Source organism: Abrus precatorius, unplaced genomic scaffold (assembly GCF_003935025.1).
Source record: "Abrus precatorius isolate BTA unplaced genomic scaffold, Abrus_2018 Scaffold8, whole genome shotgun sequence".
Taxonomy (NCBI): Eukaryota; Viridiplantae; Streptophyta; class Magnoliopsida; order Fabales; family Fabaceae; genus Abrus; species Abrus precatorius.
In genome coordinates this window covers 21834102-21853760 of record NW_020874428.1, presented here as the reverse complement: position 1 = coordinate 21853760, position 19659 = coordinate 21834102, and the positions used below count along the sequence as shown (strand labels likewise).

Below are 19659 nucleotides of genomic sequence, written 5' to 3'. Positions count from 1 at the left end.
CTTAATATATATTCTTAAGCACATGATAAAAATATCATTCTTAATATATTTACACATATTAAAAAATATTATTATGCTTAAAATTTTTATACAAATAACAACCAAATTTATTCTTCTCATCTTTTAAAAATAAATATTAAATACTACCAAAGAATGTAGCATTAGTAATTTAGTATTAACACACTATTACAACAGGAGTTAGTAAACGTCACAAGCACATCACACAACCACAAGCTCCACCTAACCGCAACCCACCCTACATCAAAATCTCTATAAAAACTCCACAACCCCTTAAACCATTTGAACACAATCCAAACCACATTAAACTCCAAACACACCATGGATCTCCGTCTCTTGGAGAAGACCCTCGTAGCCCTCTTCATCGCCGCAATCGTCGCCATTGCCATCTCCAAACTCCGCGGCAAACGCTTCAAGCTCCCACCGGGACCCATCCCCGTCCCCATCTTCGGCAACTGGCTCCAAGTCGGCGATGACCTCAACCACCGCAACCTCACCGAACTCGCCAAAAAATTCGGCGACATCTTCCTCCTCCGCATGGGCCAACGCAACCTCGTCGTCGTTTCCTCGCCGGAGTTAGCCAAAGAAGTGCTCCACACGCAGGGCGTCGAGTTCGGCTCACGCACACGCAACGTCGTCTTCGATATCTTCACCGGCAAGGGACAGGACATGGTCTTCACCGTCTACGGCGAGCACTGGCGCAAGATGCGGAGGATCATGACGGTGCCGTTTTTCACCAACAAGGTCGTTCAGCAATACCGTCTCGGCTGGGAGGCCGAGGCCGCCGCTGTAGTCGACGATGTCCGGCGAAATCCAGATGCCGCCGGAGCCGGAATTGTGATTCGGCGGAGGCTGCAGCTTATGATGTACAACAACATGTATCGGATTATGTTCGATCGAAGGTTCGAGAGCGAGGAGGACCCTCTCTTTCAGAAGCTTAAGGCTTTGAATGGGGAAAGGAGTCGTTTGGCTCAGAGTTTTGAGTACAATTATGGAGATTTTATCCCCATCTTGAGACCCTTTTTGAAAGGTTATTTGAAGATTTGTAAAGAGGTTAAAGATAGAAGGTTGCAGCTTTTCAAGGATTTTTTCGTTGATGAGAGAAAGTAAGTAGTTTTGCTTTTTCTTTTCCTTCTTTCGTTAATTAACCTCACCTATAATATTTATTGCGATACACGTTAGTTCTTAATAACATAAATATTTTATATTAGTTTTAGAGCAATTAGAAATGCAACCTGTATTTTTAATCTTTGAGATTAACGTAGATTTTATTTTTAACTATTTTAAAAAAATTTAACCTTTAAAGTCAATATTTTTTTGAATATTATTCCTAAATAATTTATTCAGCTCTTAACGTGTGAAGTTAATAAAACTATATTTTTAATTACCTTTCTTTTTTCACAATCTAATGTTGTCTGTTTACTTTTCTTTTCGGATCTTCAGTCTCAATCCAATGCTTTCTGTTGACTTTTCTTTTTTGGTGCTCTACGTGTTTTTTGTTTTGGTTTTTCTTAACGTGTCTGATTCCTAAGAAACATTTTTCTTTTTGGTACGTCAACTAGCTAGTTTTTCTCTTTTATTGCAGTTAGATTCTTCAATAGGGGATTAATTATATTATGGTATGCTTAAAAATGATTTTTTTCTCTCTCTCCTTATGTACTTTAATTATTTCATTAATGACACGATCCTGAATTAAATAGTTGAGAAATGCAATTCCCCTTACAATATGCTTAAAAATTTTGCGCTGCTATTCTGTTTCCTTGCAACTGTGAGTTATATAGTGTAGTAATTAATTAATTTTGTGGTAGTAACTTTCCTTTTCGTTTTTAGGAGTTAATAATCGTAGAAATTTGCTTTAGATTAGGGGATTTTGTTGTGGCAAACATTTATAGCTAATGAATTAAATTAAATGGTAATTAAAACAGGAAACTTGGAAGCACCAAGAGCACAAGCAACGAAGGACTTAAATGCGCCATTGACCACATTTTAGATGCCCAGAAGAAGGGCGAGATCAACGAGGATAACGTCCTTTACATTGTTGAGAACATCAACGTTGCTGGTAAGATGCCTTTTCTCTTGTTTTTAATTCCCCCACAAATGGCCTACTAATTTTATACTTCAGTTTAATATTATAAATAAATTTTAACCTTAGTATTACGTAATTAAAAAATGTTTTTTATTCATAAATAATATAATAAATATTATATTTTATTATTTTTAAATATTTAAATTCGACTTTAAAGATTATTTGCTATTTAAATTTACATGTGTATTTTTTTGCCGCGTCGTATTTACAACTTATGTATATTGGTGAAATAAAAATAAAAATATTGATTATAACATAGATCTTAGAAGGTTGCTGGAAATGGTGCATGACAAGTAGAGTTACCATTACGTAGCAATAGGCAGTTGGCATATGTCATGGGTCACTTCAATTTGTTTTTCTTTCAAACGTCGTTAACTGACGAGAAAGCTAACTGTTGATGGAAAAGGTGTGGCGCTGCAGAGCAACTTTCATTAATCATTTTATATAATAGTTAATTTTTTTTTATCTAAAATAAGATTTGGCTGATTTTTTTCTCCAAATTTATGTCATTTATACTATACAAATAACAGAATATGAGGCTAAATACGGATTCCACACAAAACACTTAGAACATACAATATAATAATTTTTTGTATGAAATTTAATTATGATCTCATAAGCTACATAAAAATTTGGTTAAATGCTATTATTTGTGTTTTTGTGTATCATTTATGAGAAATACCAAACATAACGGTATTCAATAGGCACACAAGAATCTTTTCAGGAGTCATTTTCGCGTATTTTTATGAGGGAAAAACGGGACACGTAGATATTTATTCATTGATTGAATGAGTAAGGGGTTAGGTGGATGCTTCAACTGCTGTGAAATCGCCCCATGCCAATGTAATGGCACCTATTCTTATCCCTTTGTCAACTTGCAAATTTTGATGTGTGACCCTAGGGGCAGATGATTTACACTAGGACTCGTTCTTATCTTCTTCTTTTTTTTCTTTCTTCTGAGTGTTTTGCGCATAATTCTATAAAAACTTCTAATCATTTAGCGAAAAAATATTGTTTATCACAGTTCCCAAATATAAGAGTTTGGTGACATTTTAGTCTCGTAGTAGGTAACGAAAGTGACCAAATTTGTTGGGTGGACCTACCTCCGCCCAAGTCGCAGGGGTGATTTACTTTATTATTATTATTACTAATTGGTTTAGATTAGAAGGTAAGGGAAGAAAAACACATATGAGGATCTTGATTCTTGGATTTTCTTACAATAGGGGTGGGTGCCGAACTGCCTACAAGGAAAACAAAGGCCTAGCAGCGTTAAGATTAAAATTTAAACTATATATTTTTTAATTGTTGATATTTTTCTTATTCATTTTTTAATATGGACTGATAATTATAGTAATTTATTTTTTATAAATCCGAATTGAATTTTTAATATTATTTATAATTTTGAAAATAAAATAAAGAATTGTTTATTATTACATGATCTGATTTTGGTTTTTGTGATGTACAAAACACAACAGCAATTGAAACAACTCTGTGGTCAATCGAGTGGGGCATAGCTGAGCTTGTGAACCACCCAGAGATCCAAAAGAAGGTGAGGGATGAGATAGTGAAAGTTCTGGGACCAGGACACCAGCTAACAGAGCCAGACATCCAAAAGCTCCCTTACCTTCAGGCAGTGATCAAAGAAACCCTTCGCCTTAGAATGGCAATCCCACTCCTTGTCCCACACATGAACCTTCACGATGCAAAGCTTGGTGGGTATGACATCCCAGCTGAGAGCAAGATTTTGGTTAATGCATGGTGGCTTGCCAATAACCCAGCTAATTGGAAGAAACCTGAGGAATTCAGGCCAGAAAGGTTCTTTGAGGAGGAGTCACATGTTGAGGCCAATGGTAATGACTTTAGGTACCTTCCCTTTGGTGTTGGAAGAAGAAGCTGCCCTGGAATCATTCTTGCATTGCCTATTCTTGGCATTACTTTGGGACGTTTGGTCCAAAACTTTGAGCTTTTGCCTCCTCCTGGACAGTCCAAGATTGACACTAGTGAAAAAGGAGGCCAATTTAGTTTACACATACTTAAGCATTCCACCGTTGTTGCAAAGCCTATATCACTTTAGGACTTGCATCAATCAATCAATCCCCTTTATTTTATTTTTCTTTCTTCTTACTCCGTGTATTGTATCAATGCTTCAAGTGGGGATGTTCCTGAAATGCCACCTGCCAGTGGGTAGGGAATGTTATTATGTGGTTCTCCCATTGTAAATCTCTGAACTTTTAAGTGATGGTTTCGAGATGATTTTGTAATAAGTTTTCTGTCTTTATTATTTTGTTTCCTATTTTTTATGGTAGTATTATCACTAGCATGCCAATGTCTAACTTTTAACTTGATCTTCGTGCGTTCATATATTTTTCTTTATGGATTACTTCGTTCATCGTAAAATAATTTACTGTTTGGTACAAAAACTGTACTATGTATTAGAGCAGTACAAAATAAACGTGTTTAATGAATTGAAATGATAAGAAGGAAAAAGACACAATTGACATAGCAGCTCACAATGGACACGTCGCAGCTAATTCACAAAAACAAGAAAAACAAAGAGTGCACTAAGCTTGCTAACTCAAGGTTGCTTGATTATGTGTGGTGGAAGAAATAGTATATAGCTTTCGGTGAGAGGAAAAAAAAAAAGGTATGAATGAATTAATTCTCTAATCCCTCTCTCTCGGGAATTTCTTCGTTTGGTCATTGTTTCTTTTTCTTAGCTATGTGATACTGCTACCTATCACAGTACTCATACCCATAACAACGTGACACTAATGAAACAAAATAAAAGGAAAAATTACGTTGAAATATAAAGGATGAGAAAATGTTAAATATAATTGTTCATTTGAACAAAATGCACGAGTCGTCTTAGTAACAATCAGCGTTTCTATTATTAATTATTTTTTTGTGTGTGTTGATGTTAGTTACAATAAAAGATAAAAAATGTATTTATTAATTGTTTAAATAAATACATCGTAAGCTTTATAGTTATATAGAAATAGAATAATTTTTTTTAATAGTGTTTTAAATGATAAAGAAGTCATAAATTATATTATTCTGAAATCTTAAAAATAATTATCATTTATTAATAAAAAAGAAGTTATTTTATTAACAAATTAATATTTAAATTCACAAAATTATTTTTGTTTTAATTTTATATAAATATATTTTTATTTTTATTTTTTAAAATAAATATTAATTTTTTTATATATATAAATTTTAAATTTTTTTTAAACTCTCTCTAATAATATATATTTTACTTAAAAAAATAAAATAATCAGCGTTGCTATAAGAAAAATTGTGTATATTACTACTAGTTGTAAAAGCTATGTATTGTATAATGTGGCGCGCTTGGGGAAGCGTGTTCTTGGAGTAAAGTTAATATAACAATACATATGTGAAAAAAAAAAAAAAAAAAAAACCATAACCAGCACCGGCGTGCGCAATAATAAAATAAAATCCGCGTAGTGTCAACCTCCCAAAATTAGTATTTGTTTTCTCGAAATTCTGATTATATTGACGATTTCTGTTTTTTCTGTCATAATTTGTATTCGTAGCCAAAATATAAATTACTAAGAAGTCGTCATATTGTAATTTGAGTTTATTATTCATATAAGTTTTACATCTTTTTATTGTACAAAAAATTATATAAATTTATCAAACAAATAGAATTTCTCTTGTAGTTTAATAAACAAGGCTGTAAAAATAGAAAATTTATACTATAATTTTATATAAGCATATATGTTAGAGAAATATTCCCTCTAATCCTTTTTTATAAAAAAACTAAATTATTAAAATAAAATAATAATTAAATTAGCTATATTTTTTATAAATATAAATTTTATTTAAAAAATATTTATGATATTAAATAGTGTAATAACTGTTTTATAAACTTAAAAGAAATTTAACAATTAATATATCTTAAATTTATTTAATATTTTTTATAATTAAAACTAAGAAAATATTTTATAAAAAAGGGGAACTAACATTCTTGCAAAAACTATTTTACACTTATTCAATAGGATGAAATACATCGTAACTTTTAACATGTATTTTTAATAAAAATAAATAATGGCATGTTTGTCTTTTTGTTCATCTGCAAGAATTGTTGCAATTTTTTTGTATGAATATCATATCTCTACGTGTTGTTTAAAGTTCTACAAGCTACATAGATGTGTGAGCATTTTACATTGAGAAGTGATTCTTACACAAATGTAAAATTTCAACCACCCATCACATGCTTTATCCTTTCCAATTCTTGTACAAAGTTTAATTCAACGACAGAAATCTTGCAGACATAAACTGACAAAAATCATGTTAACAATTACGTTTTTCTATAGATACTACTACAGCGTACACACAGATTGAAACATGTTAATAATCATGTTACACGTTACAAAGGAAAACACAGCCAATGTCCATTCTTTACTTTTACATGAAATCTGTATTACTGCTTTCTGTAAGAGTATATTTGCCGTTTCACATTCAGATAAACTAAGCATTATTGCAACTGAAAGGTTTCTTCAGTGAGAAATTAACTAAATGTGACTACCATTGCTTAAAGCTGTAGAGTAATTAAAAAGATCGCATAGCAAGAAAGAATGGCAGGTGAGTGAGGTTGGGTTCCTTTGACCCTTCTATTCTCGTGAATAAAAACTATAGCTTCTTTTGCGGAATAAAAGCTAAGTCTCAATTTAAAGTTTAAGCTTAATTTGTGAAGAAAAAAAAATACAGTACTTCAATCTTGTTTATTTAAATAAATTAAATTAAATTTGTTGAAAAAATGTAAAGTTTATTTAATTTGTTTCTTTTTATTTGTTAAATGTATTGTAAGTTTTTCTTAGTTTAATATTTATGAGATAAAAAAAAAGACAAAAATTATATAACGATACTATAGGTTTTTAAGATAAAATTATAATTTAATAACTATATATATATATATATATATTTTTTCTTATATAAAATTGACATTCTTTTTGTTATTACGGACATGAGTTATTTACAAGCGTTGAACATCAAATCTACAAAACTTAAACTTAAAGTGATTCATATAATCAAACTTAAAATTATACTTGACTCTAATTATTTATTAAAATAAATAAATTTGATCAAATATTTAAAAACTTGAGCTCAAATAATTCTTGAACAGTTAAATTTATTTAAACTATTGTTTTGTAGCTAGTAAGGCTTGAAATGTCTTGCTTAATGTGTATCCAAAAACATGCTTGCTTTACAGGGAATCTCACGTCATCTTTCTCAGCATTTCACAGGGCCCATTTTTATTTCAACGGTGGATTAGTAGTTATGTCCTTGTCCATCATTAATCCTGGAAGCCAACTTGGATGCTGCAATCCAACACGGGTTGTTTGCAGTGGTTGACACTTAGCAATAAGGACCATTTTTTAAAATAATATAGTCGCTTATTTGCTTCACATCAAGAATGCAACAACCTAAGTATTTTAATTTCCTAACTAAGCTTCTTTTTTTTTCTTTTTTTTTGGGGGGGACGTTCTCAAATTCAACACCATTCTCTATGATTTGAGCAGTTTTCACTTCAACGAAAATTAGATATTGTTACATCAGATAATAAACATGTTGACCCAAGGAATTAAATGTCGTGCATATAGTACCATGCTTCCTTACCAACCCGATCATCGATCCGCATATCATGCACAATTTTCAAATTTAATACTTGTGGAACCGTGTGTAAAAATATACACCCTGTACAGAAAACGGAAGTGCTAAAACTAAGAACATGGTGTGAATACCATAGTTATTGATGGAAACGAGATCAAAATGGTCCTGCATGCAGACAATATTATATAGAAGTAGGGAATGCACATTAATTGGGGTTGGTTTGAAGCGGAACTGGTACCCCAATGTGACTGTAAAAATGGAGATGATATATTTCGGGAAAGAACTTTTTTACAGGGACATTTTCACTGCATAAAATTTTGCCCCTTAAATTTTTTTTTATATTAAACTTCACTCTTTAATAATATTTTATTGGAAAAGTATTTGTAATATTTTTATAGTTTTAACATAGTAAATGTATTTTTTCAATAAAAACTTATTATTTTGAAAGTTTACACTAAGCATTTATCAAAACCCATAAAATAAACGAGAACTTAGAACGAGCTGAACGAATAAACTCTAAAAAATTAAACAACATGAGACCAAACAAAGACGATAGCTGACCACAACAGAGCAAAGAGCAAAACTAAGCAAAAACCAGTGTCTTTATTCTCCCACCAGCCTCCGCAACCCCAACACATGAAAACTAAGCAAAAGGACTTTATGATAACTCAGTATATTATCTCTGTCCCATTCACTCTCAAACGTCAATACAAAATAGTAATAGGGAAATGTGAGAGCTTACTCGAATGTTCCGTGGGAAGAGAATAAACAAAGCAAAGTTTCTTCGGTTTGTTGCGATACTTCTCAAAGCACGAGGGAGACGAGTGGAGTTCTAAGAATCGGAGACTGGGTTTGGGAGAATAGTTAGGTAATTAAAGATTACAGTTTATATAAGCCAATTAAAGATTTTTTTATTATTATTACAAGCAAATTAAAGATTGATTAGCTCGTTAATTAATGGTAAATGTGCAAAGCAAAATCATAAAAATTTTTCTTAAATAAAGGTACGGTTTTTCTGACGAGTCAATGAGTTGAAAATATAATTTTTTTAATTAAAAAATAAAAATATTTTTTATCATATTTAATATATTTTTATGATAATTTAATATATTTAATAAAATATTTTGAATGTATTTTAGCACGTGTCTTTAAGCACACATTAAAAAATTATAAAAGAATAATAATTTATTTGAAGTTTTTTCTAACAATTTTATTGCACAATATTTTATATTTGAGTGAATAATTGAATTATAATATTTATTTAAATAAATTATAAAAAATTAATTTAATAAATTATAAAAAAATAATGAACTTAAAAATAACTTATATATAAATTATTTGAAACGCCACCTACGCCTATATTAACTAAGCCCGGCATAAATAATAAGTTGGATTGTCTACAAGTACTCGTGGGCCGATTGAATTGCCATATCCAAAATTATCCTAACTCGTACAACTTAACAATTTGTTTGGTATATGTGAATTAGAAGAGAAAAAAAAAAAAAGTGAAAATGGGGGAATTTTCTTATTTGTAAAGAGATAAACAAGTGAGAAAGAGTCACCTCTTTTCTTCTTGCCTCGTGTCTCATATGAAGAGAAAGGGCTATAGAGAAATAATTTTTACACATCTTTCTCGAAATACCCTTTATTTATACATAGCTCCTTATTACAAAATAAGATGTAATTCTCTATTTAATATAATTTTTTCTCTTTACTTTCTTTTATACTTTTCTCATACCAAATACTTTTTACACCTATCTTTTTCTCATTATTTTTTTTTACTTACTTTTTTCCTATTTTCTTTGTCAAACCAAACAACATAGTCGATTCCATAATATTTACGAGTGGTCTAAGTTGAGAGGCATGACATGACAAAGTGCGACTACGACTCAGCAATATCACTTGGAATAATGGATATTTTCAAGTCTTATAATTCTATCACACAGCAGAGAATCACAAGAAAGATTCATTATTTATCAGGAGACATGCTTATTCAAATTAGATACATCAGACATGAAATATAAAGACACTGACTCGCACATGAAATTTAAACTCTGGAACATTAATTTCCATACCCTTCTGTTTAAATATTTATTTATTTGTAGTAAGATGATTCTGTTGTGAATCAATGGAGATCGACTTAGTCTCCTTTAATTAGAATATTATCTAATTAGAAGCATACCTCTAACCTAACTCACTTTATATATTATTTTAACTAATTAATTAATTCCCTGTAGTGATATAGCTCAAAGTTCATCAAATCATAGAGGGTACATTTTCTTCACAATATAGGTGAATCACTAATTAGATTGTAAGTATTCTTATAGATATCTCTGTAAACATTGCAGTGCGAGGCAACAAATCACGTTTCAGGGGATCTACATGCATGGTTGCATGCCACTCTTCACTTATAGCAAAGTGGAAAATGGAAAGAAGATGCGAGTAGAAAACAAGAGAATGAAAGGAATTAGCTTGTCAGATCAGGTGATTACGTCTACAGCTAGCTTCTGAGTTTATCAGATATATAGGAGAGGCATATATGGACAACATGATGAAGGCATAACCCCTCTTCCCTCAATTAACTTTGTATCAATATGATTTCTCTTCAAACCTAAAACTGTGTTTACTCATCAAAGATAAATATTATTACACAATAATATGTCAAACAGAATATAAATATGTGAATTTATGATTACTATTCATTGATTTAATGGTTGGATATATTATTTGAATTTTTATGTTAAATTTTGTAAAAATTAAACTAAAATTAGAAGCTAATTAAATGATTTTTTTTTATATTTTAAATTTATACATTGTGTTAATTTTGATATATGTGAATGAAATATTACAGAAGTTTAATTAATCCAAAATATTGTGAATCTAATTTATATGATAGATTTTTAAAAAGAAAATTCAATAATCGATTTTAGGATATAATTATTCAATATATTTCACTTTTACAGATCAATTAACAATTTTTGGTACTATTTACTGCTATATGTTTTTGGGCATAAAATTCTTTGCTTCTATGTTGTTGTTACTTGAACCTTGGTGTGAGTGTTGGGGCATAATTTTTTATCTTTGTTGATGATCTTGCTTCTTGAATTTTCTGGAAAGGAAAGTGTATTAGTAACAGACACTAATGAAAAGAAATGAGAATCATATAGTATTGGTTGATTATCTTATACAAGTAATAAAATAACAATTAATTTAATCTTATCCCATAATAATATAATCCGTTATTGAGGATCTCTAGAAAATCTTATGGATTATATAGTCACAGCACATGATGTTGAACATTTCTTTCCAGCCTTGGATTTTTGTGTTAAAAAAACACAGGGAAGGGAAAACGATTATTTTGATATGGATTAATTAGTTCCTCTTCAGAGATGGAGATCTAGATCTCGCTTAATTTCATAGTGTTCTGATGCTTGGTGATTATTATAGAAAGTATATATAGTTTAGTGTTGTCAATACGGATTTATTAAGCCGGTAATGATTGGCTGAGAAAATGATCAGTTATCTAATAAAGACAAAGACAATGCAATCAGAAAATATTAAAATAAAAACATGGTTGGCTATATAGACATGAAAAATGTGGTTGTGATGTTACCTCTACAACACCAAACTCATAATATGTTTTAGTTTTGAAGTTTTCCATGAACTTATAGATGTGGTCAACAATAAATCTATCACTATTCAAACTAGCATCATACACCTTACAAGAATATATGGTATAGCTTGATATATTCTTGGATATTTGAGGTTTAAGTTGACGCTTCAAGTACGCGCACGAACATCATGATGCTCTTCTTTTCAAGCTTATTTGCATGCATACATGAACGATATAGCTATGGAGATCAGTTTGAGCTGAAATGCCACATCTTTCTCTTTGATCCATTTATCAAATATGTTCCTTTTCGTGCGTTAATTAAAATTGCTGGTATGGTACTTAAGTTGATGAAGCACGGTTATTGTTTTCTTAAAAAAAAGGTATAAAATCAATTCACTTGTTCAACTAATATAAGTTGTTTCTGTAAGCAATTTAACCAAAATTAATGTTTGATGCAGTAGTAATTTAAGCTTTATTTAATATTTTGAGTTTTTAGTTTTGATCTCTTTTGCTAACATGACAAATTAAGAAATTGCTATGTATTAATCTTTTTATAAGATCATGTCAGTAAGAAATTCCAAAATAAAAAATTATAAAAATATGAAAACAATAATAAAAACTCAAACAATATGTACGTGGTAACTCAATCACTTGTCTTATACTTAATAACTTAAACTTGTATGATAATTAATTATACATTTTTATGGATAATATTTGTCTCGCAACTTCTTCATGGAGGAAAAAGTATAAAAAAGAAAAATATAAAAAAAGAGAAAAAGAGAGAAAATAAAATATATACTAAATTATGTTAAGAAAAAGAAAGATAAAAGAGATGTAAGAAAATGTTAGTAAAAAGGGTTGAAAGGAAGTCAAATATCCCTTATTATTTATATTTCAAGTCCAAAAAACGTTAGGATATTTAATATAGAAAACATTGCACATTAATATCTCGCAGCAGCTACATGCAATGGCCAGGCCAGTTTTTCAATGCAGTAATGAATAATGGAGTTTTCTGCAGCTTATTGATGACCAAATTTTGATGGCTGTAGTTGCAATCCAGAGGGACCTTTATCCTCTGTTAAGATGGCAGCTAGATCATCATTAGGTGAACTAGATTACGTGCTTCATATATAAATAAAAGTGTGTGCGTCACTATGTGTATATTCTTTTTAATATAAATTTAGTGTATATTGTTTTTAGCCAAAGTATATTTTTATATATAATAAAACTGTTTTTCTTTAATATTTAATATTGGTCAAATTTTCATAAATGTAAGTAGTATAATATAAATATATTTTTATATTCACATAGTTAATGACTCCTTTTTATAAGTATTTTTTTATTTGGTATTTATTCGAGCTACGGTTTCTTTTACAGAAGATACAAATTTGGTTTTTGTAAAAAATAATTGAAACAACAGAAATATATTATAAAATTATTGGAGTATGAAACGGAAAAGGGTGAGAGTTAAAGTCAACCTGGAAAACCAGTAAGATTAATGTGAAGCGAAAGCAAAAGAGAGTGATAAGGGAAGACCCGTTTATAAGGTAAACGGTGATGTTAGTGTGATGTGTCTTCAAGTGTTGTGCATGCATTTTTCGCACCTCTGTGTGTTTATGTTACAGTGCTTTGCATGCACTTTCTCTCTCTATGCTCACACCTTCCTCACTCTATTCTTTCTTCTCTAGTTCCAAAACCAAACGTTAATTAACGTCTCGATTCACTCGCTGGTAATGTGAATGGTTGTTGCAGCACACAGATAGCGCCACAGAGTTGTTTTTCTTGTTTCTTTTCGTTCTGTTTTGTTGTTGTTGTCACCGTGAATTTTGAAATTTGTGCGTCGGCGACGATCTAATCTTTTGTGTTCTGTGTTTGATTTTTAGGGTTTTGACTTTGCTGTGGAAGGGATTGATTTTCGTTTTGGGTTGTGTGTTAATGGGGATTGAAGTTTGCATGAACGGTTCGTGCAAGAATGGCTCTGCCAGTGAATGGAAGAAGGGGTGGCCACTGCGATCGGGTGGATTCGCTAGGCTATGCAATAAATGCGGGTAAGTTTTGATTCCTTTCCCTCTTTTCTTGTGTTGCAATTCCATCAATTTTCCATCGTTTGGGGTGATTTCAGAATATCATGTAATTTTGGGTTTTAATTTGATTTTTCTTTTTCTATTATGGATAATTTTGGGCTTTGACACGAGTCTTATGAGTTCAAGTTGGATTAGTAAGGTTCAACGTTTTTTCTTTTCCGAGATTTTCTGGTTTTGTGAGTGTCACTGATATATACAGAAACTAGTTGTCTTCTAATAACAGTAATTGCATAGTTCAAGAACAATTGTAGTTCTTACTTCATTAATGTAAACAAAGGAGCTAGTGAGCTACTGCTCTCTATTGTTAGTCAAACTTGATTCTTCGTTTTTCTTTTCTTTTTTAAAAACAATTTACACTTAACAGATTAAAGCGTGAGATACTATGTACACAAGTGTAATCGGAATGTCTTTGTATGTTACTTTCTGTGTACCTTTTAACGGTTAATGGTTCTTACAGTTTGATATTCCTAATTTGTTGAAGTTATTTGGCTTTGTTAAATTCTACCTAGCTTGTTTATCTACTAAGTTAGATTCAGCTCCTATAAAGAGCATGCAGCAGTTAAGAGGGTACAACGAAGTGGTAACAGATGATGAGAAAATCAAGACATTGACTTCTCACATATCCATTTATCAATTGCTTCATTTACTCTCCAGAGTGCACTTAGAGTTTAGAGTATCTTTTTCCTCTATAGTTCTTTACAAATGAAAAATAGGTTTGGTTTTTGTTGTCAAGTAACTCAAGTTGTCTCTAGGACATGAAATGTTAATCTACCTTTGCTCTTCTCTTCCCTATTTTAAATCTTGCATTGCTTTATTTGCTAGTAATAATTGATTTATTGGTTCTATTCTCACTTGGTAATACTGAATGTGTCACTCTGTGTGCTTTAGATCTGCTTATGAGAATTCAATTTTCTGTTACAAGTTCCACGATCACCAGACTGGTTGGAGGGAGTGCAGCTATTGCAACAAGGTAAAATGATAGCATGCATTTTTTTTTTTCTCTGTTTAAATTATATTCTAGCCTTGTCTTTCTCTCCTTAGACATTGAAGTCTATTGTTTGACTTGGTTTGCAGCCTATCCACTGTGGATGCATAATATCAAGGTCTTTGTTTGAATACCTTGATTTTGGCGGTATAGGTTGTCTTACCTGTGTAAAGGCTTCCCAACTTCCTTTGGTAAGGCTAATTTGAATATTCATTTTAGAGGAATGATTTCCAAGCCTAAAGTTTATTTCCTTATTAATGGTTGCTCTCTAGTTATATTTTAGTTTATCTCATATTGTTGCAAAATTGCAGTTCTAGAATTGCGCTTTTGCACATGGATGTATAAATTTTCATAAAAGTTATTCAGAAGAGTGATCACAAGTATTATAATATTATTGTTGAAATCATAGGGATCGGGGAAATGAGAAAATAGAAAATGTCACTAATAGCTTTCAAATGATTGTGATTATGTGTTATATAACAGAAATTGTAATGCCTGTTGATTCTAATTTCTGTGACCAAGTACCAGTGAAGTACAAATTTGGACATTTCCTACTAAAAGAAGACAAATGTAATGCCAATTATATACTCGGAAGACTAAACTCTACATTTATTAAAATTTGCTCCCTCGCTAGTTATTTATATGTCACTGCTTTTGTCATGTAGTTCTTTTTCTAATTAATAATTAAGTTTAGCAAATTGTTTCTGTTTGCTTGATGGTTCTTGTTAGTCATTCTGTGTCCTGTTACTGCAGTTATTTCACCATGTACTTGGTTTTTTGTACATTGTTAGCAGTAATTTTGATCAGGCTCCACTTATTATTTAATGTTATGCTACAGATACAGGATACTGAAAATACTAACAGGTCTGTTAGATCAATAAAAAATAATGCAAGTGATCGAAATGCTGAACGTATTGATGGTAGACTATTGGTGGATGGTGCTGGCGAAGGAAAACTTATGCAATTGTGTAGAATTGCTGAAGCAAGTGAATCCAGCCATTGGTCTCGACCTCAGAGAGATGGCGTAGATTCATGTATTGGTCCAACCAGGCAAGAGGATAGAAGATTTTCAAATGTGATGAAAGTCTCTAGTCATCCATTAGCGTTTACATCATTAGAAAATAATAAACCAACATGGGAGACTAAAAGTATGCATGAATCACTCTCACTGAATATTTCTCTGGGAACCTCATCAGGGAATTGTGACCGACCTTCTGCTTCAGAGATTGTAGAAGGGAGAATTCAGGGTAAAGCATCTTCTTCTCCCCTTCATCAAGGGCAGGGATCTCAATCCGTATTGTCTAAATCATCAAAGAGTGAGATAACTGCGATTCTTGAACCAAATAAAGGCATTATTTCTCAGGAACGCATTGCCCGGCCACCTGCTGATGGAAAAGGCAAGAATCTGTTACTTTCTCGATACTGGCCCAGGATTACTGATCAAGAGCTGGAGCAATTATCGGGGGAGTATCCTTTGTATTTATTACTTTGGTCTACTACATATCTACATTAAACTTTGATATAAAGTTATGTCATCACCTGTTTCCCTTAATGTTATTATCACAGTTTGAAGTCTACTATAGTGCCATTATTTGAGAAGGTATTGAGTGCTAGTGATGCAGGTCGAATTGGTCGTCTTGTTCTCCCAAAATCCTGTGCTGAGGTATGGTTTTATTGGTTTGATCTTTTTCTCTATCTACTTGTGCATATTTGACTCTGTTTATCCTGTTCTTCTGTTTTTTTTATTAAAGAAATATATTGTCACCCTGTAAATGCAGCACATCTTACAATTTGGCGTGTAAATTTCAGGCTTATTTTCCTCCTATTTCACAGTCAGAAGGTATTCCATTGCAGATCCAAGATGTGAAGGGGAATGAGTGGACATTTCAGTTCAGATTTTGGCCTAACAACAATAGCAGGATGTATGTATTGGAGGGCGTAACCCCCTGCATACAGTCGTTACAATTAAATGCTGGCGATACTGGTATACATTAATCTAGGCAATGAATTTATGCACAAACACAAACCTATTTCATTGCCATTTTATACCTGATTGAAATTCATTTGGTATTATGATTTTTGTCAAAATGTTATCAAAAGTGCATCTGCTTTCATGGTAATAATTTGTTTTATATTTTCTTTAATTGCTGCCATTCCCAAATCTGTTCTAATTTTTTCAGGAGAAATATCATGGCTTTATAGAATTGTCTCCTTGTACAGTATTTGTTGTGTACTATGTAGTGTTTTAAGTATAGATATACATGGGGCAACTCATATGTCTTGCAAATTTCAAGATACCATTGATTAGTATGGTTTTTTTGTTGCAGTGACATTTAGTCGAATAGATCCTGGGGGAAAATTTATTATGGGTTTCAGAAGGGCATCCAATTTGATAGATACACAGGTAGTGACTGATTTTCCACTTTACTATATGTTGCCTCTTTAGATAATACATCTATATTCTTCTCTTCTTTTGGTGAAATAAACGGTCACTATTGATACAGGATGCCTCTATTTCTTCTCATTCTAATGGCATTTCAACAAAGGAAACAACCTTTTCTGGTGCAACTAAAATTCTGCCCTCAGGATGTAGTTTTCCTGATCTTCTCCAGTCAGGGAAGGGGAATGGCGAATTTTACATAAATGGACATCCAGAACATCTGCATTTGGGTACTCGAACTGCTGATTCACTTCAAACTGAAAATTGTGAGATGGATAACAATAATTTGTTGCAGCAACCAATTTCGGTTTCTGAGAAGAAAACGCGAAATATTGGACCTAAGAGTAAGAGGTTACTCATACATAATGAAGATGCTGTGGAGTTGAGACTTACATGGGAAGAAGCACAGGACTTGCTTCGTCCACCACCTACTGTCAAGCCAAGCATTGTAACAATTGAGGACCAAGTATTTGAAGAATATGATGTAAGTGTGACACTGTCAATGCAGTAAATCATTTTGTTGTATGAGTTTGCTTTTTCAAGGTGAATATGAACTGATATAGTGTGGACTTTGGAGCACTATATTCAAATTTCTGTTAGCTGGCTAATCTTTGTGACTTCATTTACTTTAGGAGCCCCCGGTTTTTGGAAAGAGAACTATTTTCAATGTCCAGTCATCTGGGTAAGATTAAATACGTTACATATTTACATTGTATTTGATTCAGTAAAAAGTCTTGATTGGGTACAAGCAGTTTTATATTTTCTTTGTTGCTAGATCTTGTCTACAAGTTTGTTCAAACAGATGATGACAATGTTGGTACTTTTCTGGACCAATGTGCTTTATGCATTGATATTCCAGTTTGTGTGTAATTAAAATTCCAAATCACTGTTTTAGCTGTCAATCACAGTGCAATCTCAAAAAAGCTTTTGTCCTTAATAATCACTGCTTCAGCTGTATGAGACATGAACTATTATCCTTAAATTACTAGCTTTCATTTATTTTTCCTTGGAACTCTTTGGTAATTGATGTAATCAGGCGCCAAACTATTTTTTTAGTTGTTGAATGAAACTCAATTTGAATTTTCTTTGTTCATAGACAAGTTTAGTTTATAGGATAAATACAGCAACCTGTTAAGTTGCTAATGCAATAATTTGGCATGGTAATTGGTAGATTAATTTCTGCTTCCTGTCTATATTATTAAATTATATATGACTATCAATAATAGGAAGAAGAAAGAAGCATATGTGAGTTAGCAAGAGTTAGTCTCTCAAGAATCGAGATCAGGAAGGATGATTCATAATGGAGATTAGGATTGGTTACCTTCTCGTTTTAAAACTAAAGCATAGATCAAAATATTATGTAGAATGTGGCTTTTGTGTCTTGAAGAAATTCTACAATTTTCCTTCTGACAGAAACAGGAACGGATTTCTAAATTTTTTCTTAGGAGACCATGGGACAAAGATGACCTGTTATGATATGGAGGGTAGTTTTGTTCTTTCTGATGAAGAGAAAGTGTAAACATAATTCCATCACTTGGTTTTCATATGACAGCATTTCTTTTTCTGTTCAGTTCCATGGTTTGTTTTTAGACCTTGTCTTGATAAGAGACTTGAGAGTGAATACATGGTCATCAGTTATTATTATGGACAACGGTTTTTCAGGTCTTTACACGCTGCAGGCGAGGAGACGAGTCCAAAGGAAATGGACAATATTCTGAGAACTAGCGAAGGTGTGATTCTGCTATCTCTTTTTTTAATATACGCTCTGCACTTGTTGTGTTCGTCACAACAGGTTTGATAGTTCAGTACAAGCAATTGAATGTTCAAGATGTAGGATGCATTTATGCAATTTCTTACATTCCTAGACTTTATCAGAATGTGTGCATCGATATATCTGTTAAATTTAATGTTCACTATTTATATTCAGATTTGCATTCTAGTTGTCTTTGATAATTAGTAGCTTGATTAATCTGGCTGCATATGATCTACCCCAGATTTTAAAAAGCGAAGAATTGTAGAAAAAAGTGCATCAATCCAAGAACACAATCCTTCTGGCTTAGACGCTCTTGCCAGTGCAGCAGTTTTGGGCGATGATCATGTTGACCCTCCTGAGCCATCTGCTGGAGTCACTACCAAACATCCAAGACACCGTCCTGGATGCTCTTGTATTGTTTGCATTCAGCCCCCAAGTGGAAAAGGGAAACATAAACCAACATGCACATGCCTTGCCTGCATGACTGTGAAGCGCCGGTTCAACACCCTGATGACGCGTAAAAGAAAACGGCAATTAGAATGCGAAGCAGATGCTACCCCAGAAGATCATATTCATCACAGGGATGAGACAGATACCAATGGTGCATCAAGAGATGATACAAGTGTGTTGGAGAAAGAGGTAAGCCTGAACAGAGGTGGTGTGGAGGTGGATGAGCCCAGTGCAGGACAAATAGATCTGAATTGTCATCCCAATCATGGAAAGATGCAAGTGGATATAACAGCAGGATTGAGCATGACTAGTCATGTTGAAACAACCAACTTTCCTGCACGCGAATATATGAGTCAAAATGGCCTGAAACTTTGATTCTGAACTGCAGTTTAGATCACAGTCTTCTTTACTTAATCTTCTGTTCGGAAGGTGGAAAAAGAGATGAGTCATAGTGTCAACCCAATCACAGTCAGAACAATATTTGTTAATTTTATTTATTGTGTTTCTCCTTCCGCAAACACTACATAGTTTACTTTCCTTTTCTAAAGGGTGGTAAAAGATAGTTCTATTCTTACAATCAAGACTAAAATGTTATT

The 19659-nt window shown here is 32.2% G+C and overlaps 2 protein-coding genes across 3 annotated transcripts; both read left to right on the top strand.

Moving 5' to 3' along the window:
* The first annotated feature begins 239 nt into the window (after positions 1 to 239).
* Positions 240 to 4427, top strand: LOC113846441 (trans-cinnamate 4-monooxygenase). Its single transcript, XM_027474726.1, has 3 exons — positions 240 to 1124; positions 1944 to 2077; positions 3580 to 4427. The coding sequence occupies exons 1-3, from the start codon at positions 340 to 342 to the stop codon at positions 4176 to 4178; spliced, it is 1518 nt and encodes a 505-aa protein (XP_027330527.1). The 5' UTR covers positions 240 to 339; the 3' UTR covers positions 4179 to 4427.
* An 8345-nt stretch (positions 4428 to 12772) lies between these two features.
* On the top strand, positions 12773 to 19659 carry LOC113846521 (B3 domain-containing transcription repressor VAL1-like). 2 transcript variants are annotated; one of them, XM_027474903.1, is made up of 13 exons: positions 12773 to 12898; positions 13235 to 13399; positions 14324 to 14405; positions 14510 to 14611; positions 15259 to 15887; positions 15987 to 16083; positions 16230 to 16404; positions 16748 to 16824; positions 16925 to 17344; positions 17493 to 17542; positions 18274 to 18375; positions 18523 to 18590; positions 18855 to 19659. In XM_027474903.1, exons 2-13 carry the CDS (start codon positions 13287 to 13289, stop codon positions 19436 to 19438), a joined length of 2499 nt encoding a protein of 832 aa, XP_027330704.1. In that variant the 5' UTR covers positions 12773 to 12898; positions 13235 to 13286; the 3' UTR covers positions 19439 to 19659. The 2 variants fall into 2 exon arrangements, with proteins under 2 accessions (XP_027330704.1, XP_027330705.1); XM_027474904.1 differs by lacking the exon at positions 18274 to 18375 and having other exon boundaries at positions 12849 to 13123; positions 15259 to 15568; positions 15644 to 15887.

Bases quoted from the DNA above. Each gene is read 5' to 3' on its own strand.
- LOC113846441 (XM_027474726.1), top strand. From the start codon at position 340: ATGGATCTCCGTCTCTTGGAGAAGACCCTCGTAGCCCTCTTCATCGCC. The intron at 1,125-1,943 runs GTAAGTAGTTTT...TAATTAAAACAG, and splicing joins TTTTTCGTTGATGAGAGAAA to GAAACTTGGAAGCACCAAGA. The intron at 2,078-3,579 runs GTAAGATGCCTT...AAAACACAACAG, and splicing joins TGAGAACATCAACGTTGCTG to CAATTGAAACAACTCTGTGG.
- LOC113846521 (XM_027474903.1), top strand. From the start codon at position 13,287: ATGGGGATTGAAGTTTGCATGAACGGTTCGTGCAAGAATGGCTCTGCC. The intron at 18,376-18,522 runs GTAAACATAATT...ACGGTTTTTCAG, and splicing joins CTTTCTGATGAAGAGAAAGT to GTCTTTACACGCTGCAGGCG. The intron at 18,591-18,854 runs GTGTGATTCTGC...GATCTACCCCAG, and splicing joins TATTCTGAGAACTAGCGAAG to ATTTTAAAAAGCGAAGAATT.